This window comes from Ursus maritimus, unplaced genomic scaffold, assembly GCF_017311325.1.
Source record: "Ursus maritimus isolate PB19 unplaced genomic scaffold, ASM1731132v1 scaffold_28, whole genome shotgun sequence".
In the NCBI taxonomy this organism is placed as follows: domain Eukaryota; kingdom Metazoa; phylum Chordata; class Mammalia; order Carnivora; family Ursidae; genus Ursus; species Ursus maritimus.
The window spans coordinates 224020-248925 of NW_024425341.1; the positions used below are offsets into that span (position 1 = coordinate 224020).

The 24906-nt window shown below is 38.3% G+C and overlaps 1 protein-coding gene and 1 pseudogene across 2 annotated transcripts in view; both read right to left on the minus strand.

Moving 5' to 3' along the window:
• PSD3 (pleckstrin and Sec7 domain containing 3) overlaps window positions 1-24906 on the minus strand; it is a 456859-nt gene that overhangs the window by 54767 nt on the left and 377186 nt on the right. For both annotated transcript variants that reach the window (XM_040643183.1, XM_008706333.2), the window contains exons 11-12: window positions 16486-16643; window positions 13801-13945 (exon numbers count right to left, since the gene is read on the minus strand). In XM_040643183.1, coding sequence (XP_040499117.1) covers window positions 13801-13945; window positions 16486-16643 — 303 coding nt within the window. The remainder of the gene's footprint in view (window positions 1-13800; window positions 13946-16485; window positions 16644-24906) is intronic.
• Window positions 33-9567, minus strand: LOC103677093 (annotated as a pseudogene).

Below are 24906 nucleotides of genomic sequence, written 5' to 3' on the forward strand. Positions count from 1 at the left end.
TGGTCTCCAGTTCCACTTTCCAAATACCTGCCTTACATTAAGTCACACTTCCTTTGCACTGCATAAATTACAGTATAAAAGGCCTCTAGATCACTAGGTTCAAATGTAATAGCTGGTTTCATTCATGTTCCAGGAGCAAAAGAACCCCCTCCAAGGATTCTCAGGTTGATAAATTTGATCTTCCAAGTATTTTCCACAAAAGGACAGTGCATGCGTCCAAAAATTTGTTCAAAAATGCTCAAACAAGCGACCTCTTTATAGTCCTAGCAATTCCAACCATAACTAGACCATGGAGAGAAGAAGCACATTTCAGTCCACAGGAATCTAGGGTGGGACTGAGAAAAAGATACTCTTCTTTTACTAGTGACAGCAGATGAAGGCTCACACAATGTCTGCTCCAGAGTAATCTGTCATATTTTGTTCAGAAGCGTAATAAAAACTAAGGTTGACATCATGCCAGAAGTGTGGTGGCCCCCATTCATCTAGAGGTGGTCCCAAAAAAGGAATCTGAGAATTAAGGAGTTCAAAGAACCAGTGGCACAAATTTTCTCCTAATCAATGAACATTAACTTTTTCCAGATTTTTTATTTTCTTTTTCCTGCTGTTGAAAGAGTCTAATGTATTCTGTTTTAACTGGTTCTGATGTTTCCTTCAATCTCGGTTGTAATTGCTTTTTCCAATAATCCTTTGTATGCTGAATAAGATTGTGTTTTCCAGTAGCTGGAGGTATAATTATCCCCTGTGTTGCCAAGTGCTTAAATACGGATTTTTTGGTGGATTTTCTTATGCCCCAAAAGTTCTTCTACACTTTGACTATACATTAATATTGCATGAGTGGCATCTTGGTGGTCCTCAGGGCTGCACAGGTAATGGTTTCACACAGGGTCATGATACCATCGCTGTCTAGAGGTCTAACAGGTTATGACAGCCCTCCATCTCTGGGTAGCTGAGACCTGACATCTCAACCCCCCAAAACAGGGAGAGAGGATGAGTCAGTAACGTCACCCCTTCAGTCCCACTGGGCCAGTGCCTTGGCTCATAATTTTAGGATATAAATATTTCATACAGAGGCGCCTGGGTGGCTCATTCAGTTAAGTGTCTGCCTTCGGCTCAGGTCATGATTCCCAGGTCTTGGGATTGAGCTGCATGCTGGGCTCTCTGTTTGGTGGGGAGTCTGCTTCTCCCTCTCCCACTCATTTTTGCTCTCTTACTCTCAAAAAAAAATTTATATAGAGAGGGAATAATTAAAAAGACTACCAGAAAGTAAATAATTTATGGACAAATTAAGGTTAAATAGTAGCATTGTAAATTAAAAGAAAAGATATTCAGAAATTATGAGTCAAATGTAGTATCTTAGGGATTTGTTATAATGCACATCTTAAAAGTCAGACACAAGGGAAAAAAAATCCAAGTCTAAAGCCATCAAAATAAAGAGAACACAAAAAGTTTTTAAAAAGCTGAGTACATGAGTGGAAAACTAAACAAGACGGCACAGGAGGAAGTGGAATAGATGAAAGATGACAAGATTCATTTTTAAATATCAATTGACTAGGGGCTCCTGGGTGGCTCAGTCTGTTGAGCATCTGACTTTTGATTTTGGCTCAGGTCATGATCTCAGGGTTGTGAGATCGAGCCACAGGGCAGCTTTGAGATGGGTGTGGAGTCTGCTTCAGGTTCTCTCTCTCCCTCTCCCTCTGCCCTTCCCATCCCCATTCTCTCTTAAAAGAAACAAACAAAAAGCTAAAAAACACCTCCCCAAACATTAATTATCAAGTAAAATTAAAAAGCTAACAAAGTACCAGAAAAGTAGAGGGGGAGAAAAAAAAATAAAACAATTTTGAGATTTTATTTAAACCTGTCACTTGTACACTAATAATACTGAAAGTAAATAAAAACAATGCTTCAGTAGCTTTTATTTACAACTTCTCATTTATCTTTTTATTTCTTTCTCCAAGAAGACTGTAGACTACGTCTGAATATTTGTGTCCCTCCAAAATTCCTATGTTGAAGCCTAGTATGGTTATCTTTGTAGACAGGGCTTCTAAGGAAGTAATCAAGGGTAAATGAGGTCGTAAAGGTAGGGCCTTCATCTGATAGGATTAGTGTCGTCCTAAGAGATAGAGAACATTCTGTGTACAAACTCTGAAGAAAGACCATGTGAGAATGCAGAAGAAAGGGGGCCATTTGTGACCCAAAGAGAGGCCTTAACCAGACCACAATGCTGCTGCCACCTTGATCTGGGACTTCCAGTCTCCAGAACTGTGAGAAAAACATTTCTGCCATTTAAGCCACCCAGTCTGGTATTTTAGAATTGACTAAGAAGAATGTATTAATAGCTTTTGCCTTTTTTTCTTTTTTAAAGATTTATTCATTTATTTAAAAGAGAGAGCACGTGCACGCAAGCATGCAAGTGGGGGGAGGGGCAGAGGGCGAGGAAGAGAGGCAAAGCAGCAGAATCCTCGCTGAGCACACAGGGAGCCTGATGCAAGGCTGGATCTCAGGATCTGGAGACCATGACCTGAGCCAAAACTGAGTCAAAGGCTTAACCAACTGAGCCACCCAGGTGCTCCTATTTTTTCCCTTTCAAAGTAATTTTCTTTTGTGTATTTATTGCAATATGTATATGTTTGAGGAAAGATATTTGGTAATCGGGCCACTTCAATAAATAAATATGTGATGTACTTTCTTCTTTAATAAGATGTTCCAGATATACAAAAAGTCATTTTGAATGATATATAAAAAATGCTCATGTATCTAATACCCAGTTGAAGAAAAAAGATAAAAAGTGGAAACTCCCTGAATTTATTTACTCATTTCATTCTTTTTAAAAAAGATTTATTGATTTATTTTAATTAAAAAAAAGATTTTATTTATTTATTTGAGAGAGAGAGCATGAGAAGCACAAGCGGTGGGGGGTGGGGGGAGGAGAGGGGCAGAGGGAGAAGGAGAAAAAATGAGCAGAGAGCCCAACATGGGGCTTGATCCCAGGACCCTGGGATCATGACCTCAGCCAAAGGCAGATGCTTAACTGACTAAGCCACCCAGGTGCCCCTTATTTCTTTTAGAGGGCGGGGGGAGAGGGAGAGAATCTCAAGCAGACTCCCTGCTAAGCACAGAGCCTGACTCATGTTTGATCTCACAACCCTGAGGTCATCACCTAAGCGAAAATCAAGAGTCTGCCCCTCAACTGACTGAGCTACCCAGGAGCCCTATCTAATTCTTTTTCTATGCTGCTCCTATACAGATATAAGGCTCCATAAAAATAGAGAGTATGTTCTACAGGTTTTTATACTTTCTGGTTTCCTTTTGTGACTTGTTTTCTCACTCAACATGTTTTTAAGATTTACTCACATACAATATGTTCTAGTTTCTTCCCTTTTAAGTATAGGACATTGAAGGACAATTTCACTGAAGGATGTTTAGGTTGTTTTCAGGTTTCTTTAGGCTATTATAAATGATGCTACATTGAGCATGCTGCCTAGTGAATATGGGCAAGAACTGTCCCACAGTGTAGTCACCAAGAGGTAGAATTTTGGGGTTTTAGAATATGCACCTTTAAGATGACATTAACCTGTTTTTAAAAGTGTTTCTAACAGTTTACATTTCTGTAGTCGGCTTAAAAATTCACATTGTTCTATATCTTTGCCATAATTTGATACTCACTGAAAACCAGTTATTCCAGATCTCACATTGTCTTCCACTCCTGCATTACTGTAGCACTTAAATGTCTATACTGCATGCTTATTACAAAATATACTCTGACTTATGTGTGAATTTTATGTCCTTTACTGATTACAAGCTCTTTAAAGGCAGAAAAGGGTCATTTTTTTTCCTTTTTCTCAAATCCTCCAGTGTGCACTACTGAGCAGAAAAAACAGTATATGGCATAGTTTTTGTATAGTACCTGATAACATTAACATATTCCTTAAGTTCTCATTAGCTGAGAGCTATTTTTATAATGCCCACATATCTAATATAGTACCTGGTATATAGGTTCTTCGGCAAACGGTAGCTGAATAAATGATTTAAAAAGAGGGGGTGGGGAAGTAAAAAGGGGAGGGCTCAGACTGATTTCTTGGTGCTGTTTTAAAGTAGATAGATGACTTAGAAGGTAATGACATTTCTAAGAATCTTCTGGGAAACTTCTAAGTCAAATTGCTAAATACTGCAGCCTTATCAACCCAAGCTATATGGAATTCAGAATAAAGAACATCTGCTTTAAGTCAGTTTGAACTATTATTGAAAGCACCATCAGAAAGATTTTATCATTTTATGTTTAAGAGATTTAAAGACTTTAAACAGTTTAGTGACCTTCTGCATAACTTCAACATGATTTGTTTATTGAGTACTCAATATATGTTAAATACAGATGTCTAAGAAATGAATACAAAATCTATCTATTCTGGAAAAGGGTAGTCAACCATTTAAGAGGATGCCAACAAGTGTGGACTGAATCTTCTTGGCAAAAGTGAGTCAATTAAGTTTAAGTGATAGTACATGAGTCATATTTTAGCCACAACTGTGAAGGATGGATTAGAGAAAAGCAAGACTGGAGGAAGAGAGATCCCAAGTGGTTATACAAAGTCTGTCAGAGTTTTTCAAAGTGTGTTGTGTGCAACCCAGATAAAATGATCCACTGGGAAGAATTTTAAAAATCAGCACTGGGATATAATTCACATACCATACAATTTACCCATTTAAAGTGTGTAATTCAGTAAGTTTTAGTATAGTCACAGGGTTGTCCAACTATCACTACAATTTAATTTTATGACATTTTAGTTTCCCTAAAAGAGATCCTTTTGGGATGGAATCCCACAATGTTTCTTTTTGTGACTGCCCTCCTTCACTTAGCGGAATGTTTGCAAGGGTCATCCACTCTGTAGGACGTACCAGTACTTCATTGTTTTTTACGACTGAATAATATTCCATTGTATGTAGATATCACATTTTGTTCATCTATTCATCAGCGGATGGACATTTCCACCCCTGGCTGCTATGAACATTTGTGTAAAAGATTTTGTGTGGGTTTATGTTTTCATTCTTCTGCTATCTAAGTAGGAGTAGATTTGCTGGGTCACATGTTAACTCTATGTTTAATCATTTAACTACCAAGTTATTTTCCAAAGTAGCTGCATCATTCTATATTCCCACCAGCAACATATCAAAGTAATTTCTCCACATCTTCACCAACACATTATTTTCCTTGAGAGTTTTTTTTTTTTAATTATAGCCACTCTCATGAGTATAAAGTGATATCTCCTGGTTTTGATTTATATTTTCCTAATGACTAATGATGTTCAGCATTTTTCCATCTTGTACTGATAACAGGACATGTATATTTTATAAAAATATATACATATGTTGGAGGATATCTGACCAAATATTTAGTATTAATAAGGTGAATGATCAAAAGAGTTAAGAGACCAGTGGTATAGGTGAAAGACGACAAAAGTCTGAATTAAGGAATGTAGGTAGGATATAAAAAATATTTAAGAAGCAGAAGTAACAGGATTTGTGGCTGAAAGTATAAAACGGAGTTGGGTGGGAAGGGTGTGGTTTTGGCCAGTGAGGGACACAATTACAAGAATGACTTCCTCCTCTGAAATCCCACTGCTCTTAATGCCGGCCTGTCGGAGGAGGTCATTGAGAGGACATAACCAGTGACGAAATGCAAGCTGGACCTGGGCAACTGGAGGGTCCTCACCTCCTCCCCGTCCATGAAACGTGCATTTTGCCTCCCTTTCCCAAGCCAGAAGCTGCCCCAAGGACACAGCCTTGAAATAGTAATGTTTTCGAGACCATCTGAATGGTATACAAGATTGAGCTCAATTAAGGTCTATGAACTTTACGATTCTGGCAGGTGGGTGCAAAGATCTACTCATCTTGTGGCCACCCAAGACAGGTGTCTTAAGTAAGTTCCCTTTGCTTATTAAAACGGCCACCCACCAATCTGAAGTGGTCTTCTTTCTTCAGTCTCCCCTTGCCCTCTGTGTATAGGAGCCAGATTATGAACAACCCTGCCACACTCATCTGGTCCCGGGCCATTACTGCCCTGATAGTCAAACCACAGGAGAAAAAGAGGGGTGAGGGGGCGCTGGGGTAGCGCAGTCGTTAAGCGTCTGCCTTTGGCTCAGGGCATGATCCTGGCATTCTGGGATCGAGTCCCACATCGGGCTCCTCCGCTGGGAGCCTGCTTCTTCCTCTCCCACTCCCCCTGCTTGTGTTCCCTCTCTCGCTGGCTGTCTCTCTGTCACATAAATAAATAAAATCTTAAAAAAAAAAAAAGAGGGGTGAGAAGCAAACAGAGGGCTTTCCTTTGTTTCAAATCAGTGTTTATCACAAGGCCCGGACTTCAACAATGATCAAAATACTCACTGGTAATTGATTCAAACGATTATTGATCATTGATTCAGAACTTTACAGGAGAATGGCGAAAATTCAAAGAAGAAAACAGGACTAGATATCAGGAAATGGTAACTCCATGAGGTACAAGTGAGACAGAGCATGGCCTAGACTCTGGTCCCCTAACCCTGACTGTGAAATACAGTGTTCCTTGCCTTTTCCATAAGGAGAAAAAAAAAAAAGATAAAACTCTGTACCTCTTGAGTAGCACATCTTGCAGGAATGCAAACGGAGGATGCTTACTGCAAGGAAGATACTTACTGCAAGGACTGGTGAAGACCAGACCAAACCAGTTTGCACCAAGATGGACCGCAGTGCTGAACTTTCACAGACTTCTTCCCTCATAATAATACTAAAAATCCCACCCACGGTGGAGATTCCACGTTATTTAGACATGTGATATATGAAGAAGCATGTATTTTAAATGCGTAGGTGCTAATAAACCCCTGCCTCTACATGCCTACGCAGTACCCTTTTTCTGCCCAAGTTTCTTTTAAAACCTCTCCCTAACCTTGTCTCGGGGGAGTCAGCCTGAGAAGCTTTCCTTTGTGTTGGCTCCTGGGTGCTCAAGCATAAGCCCCAGGAAAGCCTGCCTGAAACGCCCATTTGGCCTCTTGTCAATTTCTATTGCTAAACTAGCCCAAGAGCCCAGTTCAGTTTCACACATTTCCAAAGATGTAGTGAAAGAGAAGGTAGGGATTGTAGGGATTACAGTGCACTCACTTTAAGTAGGATCTGTACTGCTTGCAGGCTGGACACCTGGTGTGTCTTAAAACATGTCATGTTCCTGGGACCCTGATCTGCACCTCATTAACCTGGGGTGGGGATGCTGGGACATGTGCACTTTCAACACGTCCCCAGATCATTCTTGTACACATTAAAGCCTGAAAATGACTACTTTGATGAGTAGAAAGGGAGGTCCTGAATAGATCCTGAAGAGGGCCAACCATGAAATCCTAAGTTTAGAGTACTGTACCAGAAGGAGAAACAAAACTTAAATTTTCAAACTAGTCTCTCTACCCCCAAAAGAAGAAGAAAAAACTGCTTTGGCAACACTGCCATGAAAACAACTAAAGAAGATGACTCCTACACAGCAGAGTTGTTCAGAAAGAACCACGCTGCACTGATAATAATCAATTTTAATAATGAAGACTAATTTGTTTTGGATAGAAGACAAGAATAAATTAAAGAAAAGCTTGCAAATGACAGGGTGATGATGAACAGTATGTCTTGAAGAGCACCAAACAATCTTTTAATTGAATGTTTGGTTTTTTCCCCAACACTATTAAGTTTTTTTCTAGTCGGGTACTCACATTGTTGTACATGTACTTTGTAAACTAAAATTATCCTAGTGGTTCTGGCATTTAGGGGAGTCATAGCCAGGCTGTGGGTGTATGGAGAAAGGAAAGATGGGTGTAATTCAGTGGTTCTCAATAGTAGGAGGTAGCAGTGGGGTGGGTTTTGACCCCACAGGATATTTGGCAATGTCTGGAGACATTTTTGGTTGTCACAACTAGGGGGATGATACTGGTAACTAGTGGGTAGAAGCTGGGGATATTGCTAAACATCCTTCAATTCAAAGGACAACCCCCACAACACAGAACTATTTAGGCTAAAATGGCAGTTGTGCTGAGGTTGGCAATGCCAGGGCTAAATGATGAGGACTAGTCTTCAAGGCACTGGAAAATTTGTGGGTGCATCTAGACATGTATTCCAGGATTCACTGAAGGTGCACTGTGACTCCTCCAAAGATATCCCCACAAGAGTATCTATGATGCGGAAGGTACACCAAATACTGCACAGGTTGTGTGTGGACTAACTCTTCTCTCCCTCTTTCTAAGCTGTTCTTTATCACATGCTTAGTTTTTACATATTTATTTCTAAATTGTCCTATTACTTGCAAAGGCAAAACATCTTCTTCATTTTTAAGTAAACAAACAATGACCTGGACAAAAAATACAGGGCTAGAAAACATGCTAGAACAATCTCCTCATTTTCCAGTTGGAAAACTGAGGCCCACAAAGCCTTGGTGATTTATTTGTGGAGGAGGAAAACATTTTTTTTTTTTACAAGGACATCAAATTCCTGAAAGGACTTGGTCATCTTGTCTTATGTGACAAAGGAGCATGCTTCTTTTCGGTTTTCGCTTTATTTAAAATCCTAAATCCATCATTTTGATCACATTACATAAGCAGGTTTTTTTTTTTTTTTTTTGTATCTCTGTGGATTCATGTTCAAAATGAGGAAAAACATTAAAAATTTTATGCATTCTACTTTTAGTTCCAGTGTAAAACATTTGTTTAAAATAAGAGATTTTGCCTTGAAAAAGGTGCTTGCTTGCCTAGTCTCGTGGTAAAAAAATACACAAATAGAGAAACACATTCATTTTCATGTGCCAGTGACTTACTAAAATATAGCCCAAACATAAATAGAACAGAAGTACATTTTCAAAGTAGAAAGCAAATAGAAGTGTAGATCCATAGTAAGGAAAGAACAAGTTAAAACTTTTAAGTTGCTCTATGCTTATTAATGCTCCTTTTAAACCTCAACTCACCTTTCTCCTGGATCTTTTATAAGAATAATGGTGAGAAAGACCAATCTATTGAAAAATACGTACTGGAAAATCCCTCATGAAATTAACAGAACAAAACCCAACTTCTGTAGGTATTTGTTGCCTCTAGTTAGTTGTTCAATTGTTTTCTCTTCTCGTACCTTATATAATGTGGTTTACTGTTTATTTCAAGTACCCAAAATTAAAGTGGGGGAATGCATTTGCTTTAAGAGGTCATAGTTTAGGTAGGTAGATGGAGAATTCTGCTAACATACTTTCTCTTAGAATAGTTCTCTTAGAATATTTGTTATCCTTGAAAATTAAATGCCATTCTGCCTTGCAAAGTGAGCTGGCCTGGTCCTTTCTATTCTTAACAGTTTTGTTTTGGTAGTCTACTACTACATAGTAATAGTAATGTTTACATGGGGAGTATGCAATTCATGTTAATAATAATTCTAAATTAACAAAACCAAAAGAATCTTTCATTAAACCATGTCTCCTCTCTTCTTACCACTAGCATATTTTTTATCTGGATTGTACGCATTCCCTTCCTTCGTTTCCTTACTACTTTCCAATACTTCCTCAAAGAACACTAATGTGGCTTCTCTTCCCATCACTCCGCAAACCGCTCTCAACAAGGGACCCAATGACCTCCTGCCACTTCATAGGAGATATTTTTTGTACTAATTTTACCTGACCTCTCTCCTCTTTCTCCACTTTCCTGGCACAACATTCTCCCTGCTTTTTCTTAACAACAGAAAAACTGCTTCTCAAGTATCCACTTTGGTCTCCTTCTGAGCACTGAGCATTGCAACATTTGGAAGTAGAAAGAGGAAAAGGACCCAGGAAAGAACCCTAGGAAGAAGCAACAGGATGAAAACCAGATGGTGAGGTCACAAAAGCCAAGTCAGACACCACAGTCCCCAGCTGCCAAAGCCTAGATGACAATCCTTATTCCTTTACTTCAATGGGCCACTAGGAACACTCATTCCACACTCTCAAGATATCTCAAATACTTCCACTTCCATCCATCTCTTCTACAAATAACTTTGTTACTTTTCCTCTCATTATTTCCCCTGCTTTTATTTTTATTTTATCTGTTTTAAAGATTTATTTATTTATTTATTTATTTGGGAGAGAGAGAGAGAACAAGCAGGGGGAATGGCAGGCAGAGGGAAAGGGAGAAGCAGGCTCCCCGCTGAGCAGGGAGCCCGATGTGGGGCTCAATACCAGGACCCTGGGATCATGACCTGAGCCCAAGGCAGATGCTTAACTGACTGAGTCACCCAGATGCTCTTATAATGCCTTCGAAATTAGGCTTTTTTTTTTTTTTATTATGTTAGTCACCATACAGTACATCATTAGTTTTTGATGTAGTGTTCCATGATTCATTGTTTGCGTATAATACCCAGTGCTCCATGCAACACGTGCCCTCCTTAAAACCCATCACTGGGCTAGCCCATCCCCCATCCCCCTCCCCTCTAAAACCCTCACTTTGTTTTCCAGAGTCCACAGTCTCTCGTGGTTCATTTTCCCCTTCTGTTTACCTGCCCTTCATTTTTCCCTTCCTTCTCATACCAATCTCCCTGCTATTCCTTATGTTCTATAAATGAGTGAAACCATATGATAATTGTCTTTCTCTGCTTGACTAATTTCTCTTAGCATAATCTCTTCCAGTCTCATCCATGCTGATGCAAATGTTGGGTAATCACTCTTTTTGATGGCTGAGTAATATTCCATTGTATATATGGACCACATCTTCTTTATTCATTCGTCTGCTGAAGGGCATCTTGGCTCCTTCCACAGTTTGGTTATTGTGGACAATGCTGCTATGAACATTGGGGTCCATATGGCCCTTCTTTTCACTACATCTGTATCTTTGGGGTAAATACCCAGTAGTGCAATTGCTGAGTCACAGGGTAGCTCAATTTTTAACTTTTTAAGGGACCTCCACACTGTTTTCCAGAGTGGTTGTACCAGCTTGCATTCCCACCAACAGTGTAAGAGGGATCCCCTTTCTCCACATCCTCTCCAACATTTGTTGTTTCTTGCCTTGCCCATTTTTGCATTCTAACTGGTGTAAGGTGGTATCTTAATGTGGTTTTGATTTGAATTTCCCTAATGGGTAATGATGTTAAACATTTTTTCATGTGTCTGTTAGCCATTTGAATGTCTTCATTGGAAAAATGTCTGTTCATCTGCCCATTTTTTGATTATTTGTTTCTCAAGTATTGAGTTTGAGAAGTTCTTTAGAGATCTTTTCCGGGCTTTTGCTCTCTGGTGGCTTTCCCTGGCAGCCTTCTGTGACTCTTCTGAGAGTCAGAGCAGCAGTGACCGTATCCAAACCTCTGTCTCAGAACAGAGAGATCTCAGTCTGCTCTACAATGAGCTCTTCAGGCCACTCTAACTCCCTTTCTGTTGGTGCTGCTGAAAACACGCAGCATCCGGGGTTGTGCACCCTATAGCAGTTCTCCCAGTCCTTGCTCCCAGGGCTGGCATGTCTCTGCCCTTTGTGCTTCTAACACCGCCATCCACCCCCGGTTTGCGTGTATGCTCCTGAGCTCGCAGTTTCAGTCTGGTTTGCGCAGGCACTCCGGAGCTCCTGGTTTCAGTCTGGTTTCCCCCTGGCTACCCGTCCTCGAATCGGGCCGCTCCCCAGTGCAGGTGGCTACTGCTTCCCGGCGCCCGAGTGCCACGGCTCCTTCCCGCTTCTGTTTATCTTCCGATATCTGTGTGCAGACTCTTGGCTCCCCGCTTCATATGTCGACACTCAGCGCCGGAGATGTTCGTTTGTAGAGATCCAGATGCATCTTCTTCTCAGGCTGATTTCGTGGGTGTTCAGGATGGTCTGGTAGATATCCAGCTCGACTCAGGGGACTGGCTGAAATAGGGTCCCCTACTCCTCTGCCATCTTTTTTCCCCTCCCAAAATTAGGCTTTCTGCTTCTAGTAGTTTCCTCCTCTAATACTTTCTTCCTGTTGTAACATAAATAATTTTTAAAGCACAAATTTGGTGCTTAAACTGTTATCATAAGGATGTTGGGGAACCAGTGAAGCATCCAGTCCTACACATGACATAAAAGACCTTTCATCATGGGGCCTTACTTACTTCTACAGAGGAATGTATCTCACCTTTTCTCAATATTTTTGCTCAAGTCACATTTGATAACTAATATGTGGTTCCCACATCTCAGTGCTTTCTACTCTGGGCCTTTCTGATCCTCTGTTGCATCATTTTCTCTTCCCACAACACATGTAACTGCTACTCCTCCTTTAAGTTTCATATGAGATACCATACCTTCCTCCTCCAGCTATAAGCCAGGCTAAATGTCTCCTCTTATACTCCATAGCACTCTGGACTCACCCTTCCTGTACTCTAATCAAACTGTAGTATACTCGCTTGTATGTTTTGTATCCAGAGATTATCTGGATTCCATTTGTCTTTTTGTCTCCGGAGCCTAAAATAGTCTCTCAGGTGTAACGGGCACATAATATGTTAATAATCCATGATGTCAGGTAGGTAGAGGAGTCAATTAATATCAACACCTGGTTGACTAGAGCCAGATGAAACTATTTCTATTATTGCACCAATAAGAGATTCAAAAGAACATCAAAGTAGCTTCCAAAATCCTTAACTAGTCAATGGCAATAGGGGCTCTGCAGACAGGTTTAAAATTGGCAAAATGGGCCTGCTTACAGTGTCCTTAGAACAGAGTTTTAAGGAGGAGCGGGACACAAAATATGTCTTTAGAAAGATCAATCTGACAATAGGAGAGAAGCTTAGGTGACTACATTTAATACCATTCTACTGTACATTGTCTTGATTACCTAGGAAAACCCACATGATCCACTTCCATTTAGCTCCTCCCTAAGAGGTAGAGAAGTCTCTGCCCCATTGTAGTGTGGATAGTGGATTCCTGGGAATATTCTTATATACCCAGCATCAAATACAGCCTGGGATATGGGAAAAGTTCAATAAAATGAATGAATGAATGAATGAATGAATGAATGAATGAATAAAAAGCTTGTTTTCAAGCCAGGATGTCTAACACTAGCCAGTCATTAAAAAAAAAAATAGGTGCTGTTAGTACAAACAAAACCAAAAACCTAAGCCCACCAATTGCAACAACATGGATGGTCCTAAGAGGGTATAATGCTAAGTGAAATAAGTCATACAGAAAAAGACAAATACCATTAAATTCCACTTATATGTGGAATCTAAAGAACAAAACAAATGAATAAACATACAAATAAGCAAAAAACACAGACAGACCATAAATACAGAAAACAGACTAATGGTTCCCAGAGGGGAGGTGGGGTGGAGGATGGGCAAAATGGGTGAAGGAGAATAGGAGGAATAGGATTCCAGATATGGAATGAGTATGTCATGGGGATGAAAAGTACAGCATAGGGCACATAGTCAGTGGTACTGTAATAGCGTGTATGGGGACAGATGACAGCTACACTTGGGGTGAGCACAGCACGACACAGAGATTTGTTGAATCACTATGCTGTACACCTGAAACTAACATTGTGTGTCAACTATACTTCAATTAAAAAAATATAAAAACAAAGTAAACTAGTCCCATTTGACTTAGTAGTAAACTAATATAATTTTTGAAATGTATGCAAAGTATGTGTCCTACCAACCATGACTCAAGTGTGTCAGCTTCCAACAGGAAGTGTAAAACCCAGTACACCCATTCTGCCCCATTTATACAGCAGACCTTCCAAGGCAAGGTCTCACCCCTGCTGCCAAAATGTGGAGTATTAGTCCAATCAAATACTAGTAAGATTATTTTACAAAGTGCTTTTTCCCAAAGTCAAAGCACTATCAAAATGACTTACCTGAGACAATTTTGTTGTAGTAGCAGGCAAAAGTGGACGACTAAACTTTTTCTGAGAGCCAATGGCTGCTGGAAATGGTGGGGCAGAAAATACAGCTGCAACACAATTAATTTTGTTTATCCACCCTTGCATTTCTTCTGGACTCCTATGAGAAATAGATACATTTATATCAGTGTATTTCTCTATCTTAAATGCATCACACCTTGCCCATTTCTCATTACCAATTTAAAATGGCACATAAAATCATTTATTTATTTTTCTTGGTACAATTAATTCCTGACAAAATTTCAATGAGATTAACATTTTCAACAGCAATCACCATGGTAATAAGAGGCCCTGGGAACTCTGATCATTACAGTATAAAGCTGTGATTATCCCTCAAGGATACAGAAGGGGAAAAAAAAGCAAAATCACTTGATAATAAATATTAAGCCCCTACTTTGATACTAGGCTCAGTCATAAATTAATTAAAAAATTAACTCATCTCTTCCAATCATATAATTCAATTTTAAAATTCAACTGAGACTAACTGACAGAATTTAAAAAGAATGTAAAAAAGGGAACACCCACTTGGAAAGCAGCTTTGAGTTTCTTGAAAAGTTAACTATAAATTTATCATATAACACCCAGCAATTCTACTCCTAGGTATATATCCAAGAGAGATAAAAACATATAGGCACAAAAAGATTTGTATGTGAATGTAATAGCATTAGAGTCCAAAAGGAGAAACAATCCAAACGTATCAACCAGTGAATGAATAAAAAAAAAATGTGGTATACATCCATACGGTGGAATACTACTCAGCAATAAAGGCACGAAGTGCAGATATATGTTACAACATGGTGAACCCCCAAAACTTTATGGTAAGTGAAAAAAGCCAGACATATATCATTCTATGATTCCATGTATATGAAAAGTCCAGTAAAGGCAATACTACAGAGACAGCAAGGAGGTTAGTGGTCACGGAGGATCTCCTTGGGGTGATAGAAGTGTTCCAAAACTGGATTCTGGTGATGGTTGCACAATTCTGTAAATTTGCTAAAAATCATAAATCATTAAATTGTACACTTAACCCAGGTGAGATTAATCATACATAAGGTATATCCCAAAAGGGTGTTAAAAAATCTACCTGACAGGATGTGAAAATCATCTGATGTCATTAACATACTTTTAACTTGAGTGTCATATATTTGCAGAGACCAGCAGTGACAGCACTTAAGTATTTGTGAATTCATAAATGAATGGGAGAAATAGTCATGAGCCACGATAGTTGATCAATCATGTACATAATCAAGAAACAGAAGATGGACAAAATGTCAGTCCACATAAAATCATTTCCTTTACCTATTACTCTGAGAAACCACAGTAACCTGAGATCACACTAGAAATCAACTCTTCTTTGCACCCCATATGCTTCTCTAATCGATTTCTCTGGCTCTGTTAACTCAATTCACTGATTTCTGCATCAATTCTATTGATGAAGTTAGAGCTTCTGAGTTATCATATTTGGTATTTTAGTAAAGAACATGTTGGGGAATAGAATAACTTGGAAGGCTCCGATGACTACTAGCTGCAGTTATCCATCTGGCTATGAGTCCTCTGTGGTGTTAGAGCTGTCTCACTCCCACACTAAAAAAGTCCTGTGTAACTTGGATTGCCTTACAGCTTCCTCCTCACCCGGTGTCAGCAATTTCGAACCTCCTCAAATTCAACATTCATAAACCACCAGAGTACCTGTTGTTGTTATTTCTTTTTTTGATCTTACATTGCTACGATCAACGAGCATGCAGACACTTGTGTTCACTATCTTGATGTCAAATTTTAAGACCAGTGCCAACTGTAGTCAATTGGTGGTGTTGTGTTGAGAGTGATTCTGAAGTCAAGCCCAGGCTGTGAAAAGCATGCCATGAAGAATTAACACTGCCACAGCCACTGATTCTATGTGCGCTCCTATAAAAATTCCTGTTCTAGAGGCTCAGTTCTGAAAATCCAGCTTCTCATGTCGCAAATCCAGAATTTTCCATGTGAAGCGCTCCACTTCTAATCTGAAGGTTGCCATGGACCCCTTATTAAACTGGCAATCCATCCCATTTCCTTGCCCACAATATAATTTTATCTTTTTCTTCTAGTTTTATCACAGACTATTAGAGCTCAAAAGGAGAGAGAAGAGAGACAGAGGGAAAAAAAATGGAAATCTATACTTATCGAACAGTTTCTATATGCCAGGCACTGTATGAAGTACTTTATATACTTGATCTCATTTAATTCTCACAAGAACCTTGTGAGATAAATATTATCATCTGCACTAATGACAAGCTAGGGCTCAGAGAGGTTAAATTACGTGTGAGGACAAGCTAGGAAATGGTGATTTGAATCCAGGTCTATTTTACTTATTGTGTGATAAAACTTGTACACCACAACCCTTATGCTTTATTTATAAAAATATTAAGTTCTAGAGATGGTAAGTGGCTGACTAAAAGTCACAGGGTTACTTTGTAGCAAACAAAAAACTTGAATTCAGGGTTTCTATTTATGATTCTAGTTTTCTTTGTTGTCTCTCTGATGTGACCTGTTAATGACTTTGATTCCAACTCAAATGATTTCCCCTGAAGGCTCTGATTCTATTTCTTGGTATAAGGTGGTGCTATGCAAACTAAAAAACCAAACCAAACCAATGAAACATACTGGGCTTGAAAAAGCAAGACCCTCCAGTCGGCAGTTTTGAGTTTAAGCACATTTGGTTTCTTCTCGTAGTCTGTGGCCTTCGATGCCAGCGCGTGATGGACACTCACAGCGTTCTTCAAATCCTCTTCAGATAGGGCCTTTTCTGGCTTATATTCATCCTAGAGTTGGACAGATGGATACAAAGAAAACTAAGACAAGATCATGTTCAGATTTCATCTTCTCTTTCTACAAGGAAAAAAACCCCCTAAAACTAAAAGAAAAGAAACTAGAAAAATCCACGAAGGTGCATGAAAAAAGTGACATAGTGTAAAAACAACTGCTTCAGATCCCCATCAACAGAATTATACTGATGGTGAAAACCATGCCATTGTGGTCTTTGCTCTAAAGATACTCTATTTTCTTGCTACTTTCTTTTGAGTCAAATATTATCAAAAGAAAATGAACAGTAAAATAAAAGGATTCCTCTAGCTGTTCTTTGAAAGGAAAGAGGGAAATCAGTTTAATGTTCAGGAGAAGGCTTAGCTGTATTATAATAAATTGGGAAAATGGATAAAATTATATAAAACGGAGGGTGTCATGTATAGATGCAATTTTGTCTTTGGGCATGAATTACACACAATTTACAGAATTTATAAAGGTTTTCTGTATGGCTTCCCTCCAAAATAACAACAAAAAAGTCCCACAGGTATAATAATGAGAATTTACAGCAAATTTGATTACTATTACCCTATCATTATATTTAGTAGTTTCCCCAGGTCCATTAGAATAAAAAAGGACTTCAAAGAAAGCAATTAAATACAGTAGACATTACAAACTGTTTTAGGAGATGTTTGCTAGTGTGTAAGGTCCCCTCTTCCCCTTCCCATAATCTGTCAGACATGATACTAAATAAACTTGCATTTCTGTAAAGAAAACATACATAAACACACAGTCCTCTAACCTAATTAGTAAAAAAATCCTAAAAGGAAGACGTTATCTACTCTCTTATCACAGACTGGTTTTATAAACTTCCAAAAAAAACCTAATTACCCTTTCTCATACCTCCTACTTTCTTCCCCCATTCCCTCCACAAATCAAGCAATTCAAATGTACTATTGCTATTAATTCAAACAGTCAGAAATCAACAGAAATAAACTTTTGATCCTTAATGATCAGTGACAGTGTTGAGAGAAAAAGGCAAGAAAAACCTAAAATACACAGTAAATACCAATAGGAATATAAAGATTACCAAATTTATATTAAATGATGAAATTACTGCTTTAAATTGCAATAAGTCTATTTTATTAAGCCTCAGAGATTAAGAACTGCTGTTGACAATGACAGTTATCCAGAGCAGTATGATGAATAAAGAAAGAAAATAAAAAGAAATCTTAAAATAAATACAATATATTTATACCCATCTGTTCTACAATTCCCATTAATGCATAAAGCTGTAATCTAGTTACATTTCGGGGTCTTGTCTTTTCTAAATGAGATTTTTCTTAGTGATTAAGCGTTCCAAAGATTCACAAATCTCCTTGCAGGGAAAATGTCATTAGAGTAGGAGGTACCAACCAGAGGTAGAGCTCCCCTCCAACCTCATGATTATGCTACAGTAGAACCCTGCGTAGCTGAACAGTCACTCATTTTAACCACTTACCTCCATATAGGAATCTGAAGCAGATAAATATTGAGGAGTGGAGATAAAAGATCAGGGTCAAAATTATCTTCAGAGAATTCATATGCTACCTCTATTTCCATACATACTGACTGCTAACACACTGGATATTGGAATTTGCACATGGATCAGCCTAGAAATTTCTGCATGTCATTTTTGATGTCTAAGTCTGTGATTTGGCCTTTTACCTTAATTCCTTCTCACTAGTTTCTTTTAATTTTTTGTTTGTTTGAATTTAAGACGATTACTTAGTTCTTTTGCTTTTCCGATTTCTTCTTTAATTAAGAAAGAATTTAAGGCTAGAATTTTTCCTCTGAGTACAGGTTACACATAATTTGAAAATGAAAAGTATTTTTTCATTGTTCCCTACATAGTTTGCAGTTTTATTTTTTGATCTCTTCTTTGATCTTAGTCATGTCAAATAGTATGTTTCTTAAGTTTAAAGTACCTAAGGTTTTAGTTATTTATCATTATATATTTCTAATTTTATTGGCTTCTGACCAAAGATTTTATAGCACTCTGTAAAATCGATTTTATGTCTTCAAAATTTGTTAAGGTTTTCAGACTACATTTGATTTTTGTTAATGTTCCATGGACATACAGAAAAATATTATTCTCTGAGGGATGTGTGTTTTTATATTAATTGACTCAATCTATGTTCTTACATCATTTTTTCTACAAGTTCATCCTCTTGAGACAAACATACTGACCTCTTTCTTTCACTATATTGTATTTTAGGTTCTCCTTGCATTTCTAATAGTTTTTTTCACATTTTAGTTGCTATGTTGTTTGATGTATTTAGGCTTATGACTGTTATCTTCCTTAAATGATGTGCTATTTATATTTTAAAATGTTCTTTATCCAGTACTACATAAGACAGAAACTTAAAAGGCTCTCTCTCCCATAAAAATGTTCTAATTCTCTACTAATAGTCCACACATCAACACAATAAGATTTTAAAAATCATTTAACTTCCCTCCCGCTTTCTCATTAATCCTAAACTTTGCTGAAATACTTTATTATGTTGTTCTGTAATCTTATTAAAATTATCTGTATTATGTATTTTCTATTTCAAGAAACCTTACTTCACACTTACACTACACGTTCACTGAGTCTCTCATTCTTTTAGATTTAATTGCTCACTTACTAACTTCTATCTTGAGGTCCTTTTTCTCATCCCTTGGTTACTTTCTCTCCTTTCAAGTATTTTTTTCAGGTGAATGACATACTCTAGTTTTAATTTCCAAACACCTTTCATTTTCTGTGACAGGTATAGTACTCTTGGATGCAGTTTTCTTCTACTCAGTAATCTGTAGATGCTATTCTATTGTCTTCTACCTTCCAGTTTTACAAATGTCCAATGCTAGTCTGATTCTCTTTTTTTCCATATTACTGTATTTTCTGTTATGAATCTTATAGAGATTTCTTTTTATTCTCAGAATTTAGGAATTATTGCTAGGCTATGCCTTAATATTCTCATCTAACCAGACTGGAATGAAAAAATTCCCACCCTAATATGACTATTCACTCGAGAGGCTAACTGCTGATAGAAATAATCAACCCAGTTATACAGATGTGTGCCAGCACTGATTTATGGTCTTCAGCTATGGTTGCATTCAGTGCCAACTGACAATTCTTTCACACATCCATGAAAATTTTTTTGTTGTATTCTGCCAAATATTCCCCAGTCTCTTTAACACCCCTGACTCACCGCAACTGTGGTTAAGAGCACAGGTACGTGGAGTTAGAACTATCTAGGTTCAAATGACTAGTTCTAATATGATACTTAATGTTTTCATGACCTTAGGTTAATTAAACTTATTAAACTTTCTAAAATTGAGAAGCAGTGATAATACTTTCCTCATAGAACTGAGATGATGAAATTAAATGAGATACTGTTTCTTAAATTCAATGTTCACAGCTTATAGTAACCACTCAAATGCTAGCTGGTATAATTTCTAATAATAATTTCTTAGTAACATATAGCTTGACCTTGTATTTTATAAGGTCAAACTTGTAAATATAAAACTTTCTGCTTACATACCCTATAAATACAACACGTGGTGACCACTTTTGTTTTCTTTCTTCCTAAAACAGAAGATCCCTGCTCAAGGCTAATTCTCCATCAACCTTTCTTAAGAGCTTATTTCACTGATTATTATAATTCTTCTATATTTTTAATTATTCTCTATCTACTGGCTTCTTCCCCAAAGCCTATAAATACACTCCAAGTCTCTTACCTTTGTAAAATAATAGTCTCTTCTGAATATTGCTTTCTCCTCTGGCATCACTTCTTTTCCTTTGTATATGATGAGTTAGAAGTTCATATTAGCTGTTTTTATATATTGTCTTCCAGTTTACCTTTTAACCCATTGCAATCTGGAATTCATTTCTATGCCTCACTGAAACAGCCCTGGCAGAGGTCATGAATGAGCTCTTAATTGAAAAATTCAATAAATTATTGTCTGTTCTCAGCATATGGCACCCAAGGAAGTCAACAATATTTTTGAAATTCTTTCTTTGCTTCTATTAAAATACACTCCTGGTTTCTCTCCTACCTTGCTGAGCATTTCTTTGTTACCTCCTCTTTAGACTACCCTTCAGATGTTAGTTCTGCCATTGCCTTTCATCTTTTCTCATTCCCCAAATACCCTTTGGGATGATTACAACTGTTCTTGTCCGTTAAACTCCTACCTATATCATGATGTCTAACAAACTGCTATAGGTTGAATAAGAAACATGAGGCCAGGGGCGCCTGGGTGGCACAGTGGTTAAGCGTCTGCCTTCGGCTCAGGGCGTGATCCCAGCGTTATGGGATCGAGCCCCACATCAGGCTCCTCCGCTGGGAGCCTGCTTCTTCCTCTCCCACTCCCCCTGCTTGTGTTCCCTCTCTCGCTGGCTGTCTCTATCTCTGTCGAATAAATAAATAAAAAATCTTTAAAAAAAACAAAAGAAACATGAGCCCAATTCATAGCTATTAATAATGAATGACTTAAGCTTTTGAACTTGGAGGAATATAAATATTCTTAGAACATATTCTATCTGCCAATATTTTCATTTAAAACCAAGCCTAAAGGATGACATTTTTAGACTGCTCTAAAAGTGCAAGGGATTTTAAAATGCGACATTTATTATAGCCTTAAGTAAAAGCAAACAATAGTTATCAAACTTGGGAGAATTGTTCCACTGTTGCTTTAGAGGACTCTATTCTACAGCAGTTTCCAAAACTAAGATACACTGCCAGTTTACCTTACGTTGGAAGGAAAATACCGCACAGGACAGAAATGGTACGCAAGATCTATGTAGTTAGGATGGAACCGAAGTCTAGGAATATTAAGTCTAACAAGCCTGTTTTTCTAGTTGATAGTAATATCACTTTACCGTGAAAAAAATAAGGCAAAATAGGAGAGGATCAAGATAATGGAGTAGGAAGATCCCGAGCTCACCCCCTCCCATGGACACACCAAAAGCTACAACTACATATAGGACAACTACCTGTGAGAAAAAACTGAAGAAGAGAAGAACAGATTATACACAACTAAGGATATAAAAAAAATCTACAAAGACTTGGGTAGGAGGGGCAGAGATGTCTAGTCAGGAACCATACCCACAGTTTAGTGATCCACAGAGAAAGGGATTTCAGAACCAATGAGGGCCCTCTCTGAGGAAGGAGGTTTCCAGGCCACACATTGGACTCCACGGCCCAGGGGATCTGCACCGGAAAGATAAGCACCCATAATGTCTGGCTTTGAAATCAGTGGGGCTTAGGTCTGGGGGCCTTAAGGGGCACACACACAACTCACTTGCTCTAAGTTCCAGCACAGAGGCAGCAGTTTCAAAAGTGCCTGGGTTAACAGAGAAGGAGATCCATCAACTAACTTTAGGGTATGTATCAGAGAGTGAGGGGTCTGTTAGAACGTTCTCTGGGGATGGAAGTGCTGGCAGGGACCATTTCTGACACTCTCCATCTACTGGGCTAGCACCATTCACCTAATGATAACATTTGCCTGTGGACTTACACAGCCAAACTGCCTACCAGTCCAGCATTCCTCCCAAGTGGCTCCTTGCCCCACAAAACATGGTGGTGGCCTCAGCTGGCATCAGTGACCCCAACCCAGGGAGCCATCCTTGCACACCAGGGCATCTACAACACACACAGCCATATCTCACAGCCAGCTGCATCAGAAACCTGTCCCACCTGTCCCATGCATCAGCACTCCTATAGCTGTCATAGCCAGGCCTCTCAGCTAGCTATGTTGGGGGCCAACCCAGCACATCAGAATGTCTGCTGCAGTCACAGCCAGAATGGTTGGCCAGATGGGTTGGGGGCCAACCCCACTCACCAGCATGCCCATAGCAGTTGTGGCCAAGCCTCACAGACAACCCTGTTGAGATAGTCCTGTAAACTAGTGAGTCCGTCAATCATGACCCAGCTATAAGAGGAGGGTTCACGTTGCTAACACAAGGGCTTGAATGACTAAAGTTTGCACTACTGGGTGCCACAGGACAACTTCTGTATAAAGCCACTCCTTCAAAACTGGGAGATGTAACTGATTGACCTAACACACAGAAACAAACATAGAATGTTATGCAAAATGAAGAGACAAAGAAATACATTCCAAATGAAAGAACAAGACAAAATCCAAGAAGAACTAAATGAAACAGACATAAGCAATCTATCAGGTAAAGAGTTTAAAGTGATGGTCATAAAGAGGCTCACTGAAATCAGGAGAAGAATGGATAAATACAATAAGGACTTCAACAAAGATAGAAAATTAAAAAAAAGAATCACTGGAGCCAAGGGATACGATAACTAAAATGAAAAATACACTAAAGGGAATCAACAGCAGCTGATTAAATGAAGCAGAAGAATGAATCAGTGATCTGGGAGACAAGTAGTGGAAATCACCTAAATGTAATGGTAAAAAGAAAAAAGAATTTTAAAAAATGAGGATACTTAAAAGAACCCATGAAACGACATCAAATATACTAACATTCATATTAAAAGCATCCCAGAAGAAGAAGAGAAAAAGGAACAGAAACTCTATTTGAAGAAATAATGGGTGAAAACTTCCCTAACCTCCAGAAGGAAACAGACATCTAAGTCCAGGAAGCATGGAGAGCCTCAAACAAGATGAACCCAAAAAGGTCCATACGAAGACATATAATAAGCAATGTGTCAACAGTTAAAGAGAGAATCTTAAAAGTAGTAAGATAAAAACAACTAGTTATGTACAAGGGAACCTCCATACAATGACCAGCTGGTTTTTCAGGAGTAACTTCACAGTCCAGAAGGGAGGGGCACAATATATTCAAAGTACTGAAAGGAAAAAACCTACAACCGAGAATACTTCATCTGGCAAGGTTATCACTCAGAACTGGAGAGATAAGGAATTTCCCAGAAAAGCAAAAGCTAAAGGAGTTCATCAACATCAAATTGGTCTTACGAGAAACGTTAAAGGGACTTCTTTAACAGAAAAGAAAAGGCCATAACTAGAAAAATAAATATGAAATAAACAATCTTACTGCTAAAGGTAAACATATAGTAAAGGTTGTGGATCAAGTACTAATATGGCTGGTATGAAGGCTAAAAGACAAAAGCAGTAAAATAATCTAGACCTAAAACAATTAGTCAAGGTACATAACAAATAATATGTAAAATATGATGTCAAAAATATAAAATGTGGTTGTGGGATGGGGAGATGTAGTGCTTTTACACGGCACTGGAACTTCAGCCACTAGCAACTTAAAATAGTGTACCATATATGCTATGTATGAACCTCATGGTAACCACAAACCAAAAACCTGTAATAGATACACAAAAGATAAAGAGAAAAGGATATAAATATAACACTGAAAAAATCAAAATCCAAACAGATGATGGCAAGAGAAAGGAACAGAGAAGAACTATAAAAACAACCAGAAAACAACCAATAAAATGACAATAAGTACTTATCTATCAATAATTACTTTAAATGCAAATGGATTAAATTCTCCAAAAAAGGACACAGGGTGGCCGAATGAATAAAAAACAAGATACCAATCTATCCATCCAGGAGGCCTGAGGGCAGGAAGAGGGCTGTGTCATTGTGTTGGTTGCCCTGAGGCAGGAGCTCAGTCCCCAGGCTTGGGCCCAGGGTTGGGCCCCACAGGGATTGTTTGGGACACCATTGGGGCTTGCAAGGTTCCCTCAGGGATGAAGTTATAAGGAAAAAAAAAAAACACCAAGAAACACAAACAGGCTAACGGCATGCTAGTAAACAACCAATGGGTCAAAGAAGAAAACGGAAAAAATATATTGAGGCAAATGAAAAAGAAAACAATAGTTTTCAACAATGGATTCAACAAAAGAGGTTGTAACAGGGAAGTTTACTGTGATACAGGTCCACCTCAAGAAACAAGAAAAATCTCCAATGAACAATTTTATACCTAAAGGAACTAGAAAAAGAACAGAGCCCAAATTTACAAAGGAAGGAAATAAAAAAGATCAGAGTGGAAATAAATGAAATAGAAAGTTTAAAAAAAAGTAGAAAAGATCAATGAAACTAAGAGCTGGTTCTTTGAAAAGAAATACTAAACTGAAAAACCTTGAGCCAGACTCATCAAGAGAAAAAAGAGCCCAAATCAATAAAATCAGAAATAAGAGAAGTTACAACTTATACCACAGAAACACAAAGGATCATAAGATACTTCTATGAACAATTACATGCTAATGAAGGGGATAACCTAGAAGAAATGGATAAATTCCTAAAAACATACAATCT